Genomic DNA, 7,134 nt, shown 5'->3' on the forward strand with positions numbered 1-7,134 from the left:
CTTTGGACATCAGTCGTCAGGCGAAATAGCACGTCATAGTACATTTGAGATGTGCGGGAAGAAGATGACTACGTCCACTAATTTAGTATCTGTGCACACGAATCTGCTGTGTGTGTGACTCTGTGTGTCAGCTATGATATCATCTTCTGTAGTTCCATGCCTAGCATGTACGTCTGAACCATCCTGCAAAGTTTGAATGACGTAGGTTGAGCGATCGCTCCGCGAAACATACTTTTTGAAATTCTCTCCATAGTATATCTTCCACCATTGAAATTTTGAATTTCTTCAAAAAAGGTGCTGAGATGGGTGGCTTGCAACCTCGATATGGCTTGTTCCAGGCATGCTTTGGAGCCATCTTCTGTTGAAGTAGTGGCGGGGATCTGCCCTGCAACTGCTACAACAAAAAAATGATTCGATCTGAGAAAGGGTGAGACCGCGAATCTCGGTTGAATATTGAGTATTTCAAGCCTTTTCACGACGAAGATGGAGTTCTTTTTGGAGATGGACGTCGCGGGAAGGGACATGGTGTCCGACTTCTGGCGTCTGGTGAAGCCAGGGATCATTTTTCCAGTCAGGTCGGCAGCCTAACCGTCGGTAAGCTTGTGTTTGGATCCCGTTCTGCTCGATGTGGTAGATCACAAACAATTTGATATCGCACAAATTGATCTCCGCATCGTGCGTACGGTATTTTATATTCAGAAAATCCCAAAGTGTCTCTGTGTGGCCGTCCTATGCCACGAGAAACTCCAATCAGGCTCCTATGTCCTCTGCCTTCACGATTGAATGCCCACTTCGTTTGAACAACGAACACAATAATCGAGGACGGCTTTGCAATGAAAAATACAGCTATACAGGAGCTGAAAAACGGAGAAAAAACGTGCTCAGGATGAGACTCGAGTACACGCATACTCTCCCAGCAGGTGAAATGCAAATTTTTGTGAAAAATGTGTGTCGCCGACTGACCAGTAATTTCGCCTGACGGCAGGGTCTGCTCCAGAGTCGGGTCAGCCGGGTCAGCGACCCGGTTGGGGAAGGGGGGGGGGGGGTATTTGGACCTGCTTGGAAAAAAAAGAACCGGTCACATGTGACCGTTTGGGACTCCATCATGGTGTCCTAAGACTCCCCGATGTGCATTAGCCGCACTTGAATGTATCCGGAGATGACCTGGGGTGCAAGAGTTGTGCCAGGTCCATGCGTACCCGGTTGGTTTGAAATCCCAGAGCACCACAGCACAATGTTTTTCAGTATACGCGAAGGGCATGTCCTTTTCCTCTTCTCTCCTTTTCTTTGTTTTACTGAAGTCACCAATTACTCGTAGGAAGAGGGGAGAGAAGTAGCAGGATACCAGCTACACAACAATGGGAAGAGTAAAGTTCCTTCCCGACCTGCTTACAAACAAGAAAGATTGGTTTGCCATTCTAGCAGATGACTGCAATGGCGAAGGTCAAGCCACCACAGCACAATGTTTTTCAGTATACGAGAAGGTCACGTCCTTTTCCTCTTCTCTCCTTTTCTCTTTGTTTTACTGAAGCCATCACTTACTCGTAGGAAGAGGGGAGAGTAGTAGCAGGACAACAGTTACATAACAAGGAAGGGAAGAGTAAAGTTCAAACAAGAAACCTACTCGCTGCTGACTAATTCAATCTGCTCCTGCAGCGCTCACCCTCTTCCATACTTGTGAAATTAAAGGTGATGTAAATCACTTCCCAACTGCATAACCCACAGCCCCACCCAAAGCATCTCTTCTTCTCATAAACTTATCTCTTATCAAGAAACCTACTCGCTGCTGATTAAAACCCCTTGAGCGCGGATGACGTACTAGTACGTCATAACACCCACACAGTGCCCCACGGATGACGTACTAGTACGTCGCTTATATACAAACTAATGGCCCGTATCTTCAGTCTTCAGGTCTGTTAGCCGATTGGTACGAGGTGAATAGCAATTTCTGGACATGAAAATAAAATAGGGGCCCACTGGCTGTGTGTTTTACATTTTTCATATCTTTTTGTATCTATTGTATGGCCTAATCCTTCATCTTTCCAAATATGTGACAATTGCTCATGCTAAGATCCCAGAGACTTTATAGCAGGTTGTTTTCGACAGGCCCATTTTTTGGCCTAAATTTCAGTGTATGGAATTCTGGACATGAAAGTAAAATAGCGTCAATAGGCATCCTATACTGCACCATTTTTGTTATTTTTTCTATTGGTGGACTGCAGTTGGCCTCTTCACACTTCCAGCCAACAGGTCCAAGACTATACAGCGTCTGAAGTGGAGTGCACATGGGGAAGCCAACGATTCGTCCATTACTTCTTATTTTACTCAAAATTCAAAATTCTCATGCAACATAGTACCACAAAACTCGTTGAAATGCCTCCCAAGAAAAGGCTATCAACAAGGCACCGACACGAGGAGAAACTACAACAACCCAGCTATCAACTACAACAAGAAAAAACTTCAGCAACCTGATTGACTTGACTCTACACGCGACGAAAAATTATTTTACTCGAAATGTCCAGAAATGTACAATGTCCAGAAATAGCAATTCACCTCGTAGTGTCTGTGCCTTGTGTACGAGAGGTCCCGGGTTCAGTTCCCAGCTATCGATGTACAGTGATCAGCACAGCTCTTTTTTTTTCTCTTTTCTACGCGCGCATACCACGCAATTGGTGCAATTTCTCAAAAATCGACCTGAGTATGCCGCTTGGCCGATTTTCGCTTTTGTTCTTGTTGTCGAGTGCTGGTCTGGGTCCTACCTACCACTGCCTGTAGTTGTGGCTCCCAAAGATTTCACGACTTGAATTAGCCAAGGTTTGAAAAAAGACCATTTTCTTACGTGGTGCACTGACAAACAGCCCCGCGCTCAAGGGGTTAATTCAATCTGCTCCTGCAGCGCTCACCCTCTTCCATACTTGTGAAATTCAAGGTGATGTAAATTACTTTCCAACTGCATAACCCACAGCCCCACCAGGGCCGGAGGCGGCTGCCGTGGAGCGGTGCCGCCGAAGGGCCATCTTTAAGTGAGGGGGGGTGGGGTCCTCCCCCAGAATATTTTTGGGAATTTAGACGGCAAATCCTGTACTCTGGGCGCATTTCGGTGCATTTTCTGGGTACAACTAATTGTTACTTGCAAGTCTGATATTCCAATGCAGAATGCACTGTGTACAAAGTGTGCACTGCACTGACAGCTACAGGGTATAGGGAGTCCGTTTTGTACGACTCCCTGTACAAAATCATACATCGAAACTTTTTCTCCCCGGTTTTGGACGTTCCACCTGGACCGACTTTTTGGGAAGTTGGTACGGCCATGGCCGTACCGGCCGTACCAGTGGCGCCGGCCCTGCCCACCCACAGCATCTCACCTTCTCATAAACTTATCTTTTATCGGCGATGGTGCCATCGTGAGAATAAAGAATTCAAATTCAAACGTTGTAACGTTCTCGACTCAAAACAGTACTAAAGGGTCTGAAAGGGTTAATGACTCTTTTAGGGAGAGAAACAGCTGTTCAACACGGATGCGTGGAAGGTCGAAGATGGTAGGGGACAAAGTCAAGGGTTGGGTCAGACCTATACTGACTATGCATTCCTCCTAGAACTTACAGAACTGTCAGCGAATAGAAGATAGCATCATCCCTCAAGTTGATCAGTGTGTCCGCAAGTTTCACTCGACTCAGGTCTCTGAATGAAAGACATTATTTTTTAGCAATACAGTATTGTATATGTGTCACAACAAGCACTAGCAAGAGTACATGAAAACCAGTGTGCAGCTCGGATGGGTTGCTGTCACGGCGGAATTCCGTGATTACATCATTTTAGTGATGTAGTGCGTACAAGCAGGATTCAAGCAGGTCTCTTTCTGCACAACTGCAGCTCAGTTGTACGCACGACGCCATTTCCCGCCTCAGATCTGTGCCAAATATGATGTAATCACGGAATTCAGACGCCCATAGTAGAAAAAGCTCCAAGCTGCACCCTCTGGTTTTCATGTACTCTTGGCACTAGCCACAACCACTGAAAGAAAGCTGAATTAGGTCAAACAACTGGTCAAGAATCAAGGGATTTTAGAAAATCCTGTTCCTTGGTGACAATCAGTGGAAATGGGAAACGATGCACACAGCATGCTGTCTCTCACACTGTACGCCTGTGGAGTCCAGCATTGCCGTAAGCAAGTGCGGTGGCTGCTCAATAACCAAATACTGCTAGTCGCACTGGTTCGTCAGTTGACCTTGGACAAACCCGGTGCTTTCTCTCCTCTCTAGATATTGACGAAAACCAGAAAAAGCCGCAGCTTGGGCAACTTAACATTGCACTGCCAGATATGTACATGTCCATTGGTTCAAGTTTTCAATTGGTTCGCAAAATCTACGCACGCCCATTGGTTTTTAATATGTCAGCGCCATCTATAGACATCCATTGGTTCACGCTTTTGTTTGTTTGTTTATTTAGAGTCGAAGAACAAACAGGCAAATTTGCCTAATTACATGATATCGACTAAAAAGGAGAATAAATTATAAAAGGCCAATGAAGGTAATGACACTGAGTAGAGTGGGTAGTAAAGTATTACTTTGTTAAAGCCAGTTAGGCCAGTAAAGGAAATAATAGTACAGCGGGCAGTGGCATTACTGAAAAGCAGCATGTGCTGGGAGGGATCGCATGAATCGGTGGTACTGCTTTCATTATGTTTGTACAAAAGAGTGCTAGCTAGTCCCCCGCGTGCACCGGACAAGTTTCCACGCTCCACCTAAACATTTAAATTGATGAATGTACAAACTGTGTCAAAACTCTATCCACAGCACTCCGTTCAACCACACCAGATTCATACGCAAGCTAAGTTCCTAATAATTGATTTCAAAAGTGCTTGATACCTCCAGAGCAGAGCCAAAGGGACAAGATTGTAACTCGAAGGAGGAAATCAAATTGCTAGGATCAACGTCAAAGGAGAAGAAAAGCACAATGGAAACGCGTCAGTATGAAGCAATTAGCCACGGCTGTAACAAGATAACAAGCAGTCAGAAAGTGCGACAACTGGGCACACAACTGACGGGCTACTGAGACATTCAACGACCCGAGACCTAGCTCTGACACACCTCCAGTGAGCAAACCAACAACCTTCCAACTTAGCTTCAGGCCCGTCGCACCGACTTTGGAGGTGGGGCGGCCATGGAAGGGGGGTCCGGGGTCCTCCCCCGGGAAAAAAATTCAAAAAATCGAAGCCAATTGCAAGCATTTCCGGGTATTTGGTGCCATTCAGTGCACAGTAACTACAATGAAAGTCTTTTTGATTCTGCAACAAACGAAGAAGACGCTACGATCGGAGACAAAAATTACCCTCCCCCGGGAAAAAATTCAAAAATTGAAGCCAATTGCAAGCATTTCCAGGCAATTGGTGCCATTTCAGTGTATACAACTGCAATGAAAGACATTTTCTGCAACAAACCACGATCGGGGACAAGGATTTGTGACGTTTGCGCTAGCTGCGATCATTGTGCTTTGTTGTAATGTGCTCCGAAAAAAAAAAAAAAAAAAAAAAAACGCCGAAAAAGTGGGGCGGCCTCAGCCGCCCCAGCCGCCCAGGCTGTGACGGCCTTGAGCTTAACTGAACTTCTGACTACCTATTATCTTGTCACAGTCGTGGACAGTTGCTTCATATCTAGTTTCCATTGTGTGTTTTCTTCTCCTTTAAAAAAATTCCTTTTGGATAAGGGTACGCACAGACTTCATTGCAGCCATTACACATCTGGTTTGCTCACCTCAACTCAACACTCAACATGTTCTCTCTTCGCTGCATATGTCATGAAAGATATCTGTTCGCCAAATTTAGTGGAGAGACCATGTTGAGTTTAGGAACCCAGATGTATATACAGTACATGGTCACACTTCCCTCACTCCACTCATTCGCTCACTAGTGGGACCATTGTTATTAGGCTAGGGCCTGTTTTGGACTTTCAAACAAACAAACAAACTTACAGTTTGGTCATTTTCCTTGCCTCCCCAGCGGGAAACACGAAATTGTTAACAGTTTTGTTCAGTTTGGCAGTGCAATTCAGGTGATATGTTCCAGTCGTGTCACCATTTTCAAAGTCACACGGTTGCCCAACTGGTGCTGCACTTGAGCCGTATGACCGGGCTAGAAGCAGCAGCAGTACTAGCGAGAAGTGCGCCCGCACACAGGACCTCCAGTCAGCGTGATTGCCCATACCTGCACTGGCATGAAGAAACAAAAAGCGTAGACCGAGGTCCAAAGTTACTCAGGTCCAAAGTTAAAGGGGAAGTTAAGGCAAAAATTAAAATTTCAACAGTTGTAGTCTTCGGGGTGCTGAGTCGAATGGTCTTGGTCCGAGAAAGCTGAGACTCCCCCTTCCTACTTGAATCCCAATCGAACTCGCGCACTTCCACCGAAACTGGGTGACTGCGCCTACTAGATGGGGATTTGTATGCAAAATGTCACTAAAAGCGCCATTTCCTTCTTATAAAAGCACGGATGACCGCGATTGGCCCATATGTTGTACTCTTTTGGGACGCTGAGTCGATTGGTTTTGGTCCGAAAAGGCTGCGATGCAGCGTTCCTCCTTTATTCCCAATCGAACATGGTTGAAGAAGCGGTCACGTGCTCCTGGGTGCCCAAATCACCTGGTCACCACGCCAGCTGGCCACAACTTTCACACCAAGGTTCAACTCGAGTGACAGGACTGCACCCAAAAAAGGTCAAACAGGCTAGTAAGTTGTACCCTGCAGGCACGGTGACCAGGTGACTGGTGTACGCAGGAGCACGTGAGAGGGAGAGGGACAGGGACAGGGAGAGGGAGGAGGGAGAGGGAGAGGGAGAGGGAGAGGGAGAGGGAGAGGGAGAGGAGAGAGAGAGAGAGAGAGAGAGAGAGAGAGAGAGAGAGAGAGAGAGAGAGAGAGAGAGAGAGAGAGAGAGAGAGAGAGAGAGAGAGAGAGAGAGAGAGAGAGAGAAGAGTTAGAGAGAGAGAGAGAGAGAGAGAGAGAGAGAGAGAGAGAGAGAGAGAGAGAGAGAGAGAGAGAGAGGAGAGAGAGAGAGAGAAGAGAGAGAGAGAGAGAGAGGAGAGAGAAGAGAGAGAGAGAGAGAGAGAGAGAGAGAGAGAGAGAGAGAGACAGAGAGACAGAGAG

General features: G+C 46.4%; 2 protein-coding genes across 2 annotated transcripts in view; one reads left to right on the forward strand and one right to left on the reverse strand.

Annotated features, from left to right (window-relative positions):
- LOC135821732 (leucine-rich repeat-containing protein 40-like) overlaps positions 1-6,200 on the reverse strand; it is a 19,487-nt gene extending 13,287 nt beyond the window's left edge. The window contains exons 1-2 of the mRNA XM_065334731.1: positions 5,971-6,200; positions 3,604-3,681 (exon numbers count right to left, since the gene is read on the reverse strand). Of these exons, the coding sequence (XP_065190803.1) occupies positions 3,604-3,681; positions 5,971-6,200 (308 nt within the window). The remainder of the gene's footprint in view (positions 1-3,603; positions 3,682-5,970) is intronic.
- Positions 1-7,134, forward strand: part of LOC135821733 (uncharacterized) — a 96,640-nt gene that overhangs the window by 19,151 nt on the left and 70,355 nt on the right. The gene's annotated exons all lie outside the window — the stretch shown is intronic.

Source organism: Sycon ciliatum, chromosome 7 (genome assembly GCF_964019385.1).
Source record: "Sycon ciliatum chromosome 7, ocSycCili1.1, whole genome shotgun sequence".
Classification (NCBI taxonomy): domain Eukaryota; kingdom Metazoa; phylum Porifera; class Calcarea; order Leucosolenida; family Sycettidae; genus Sycon; species Sycon ciliatum.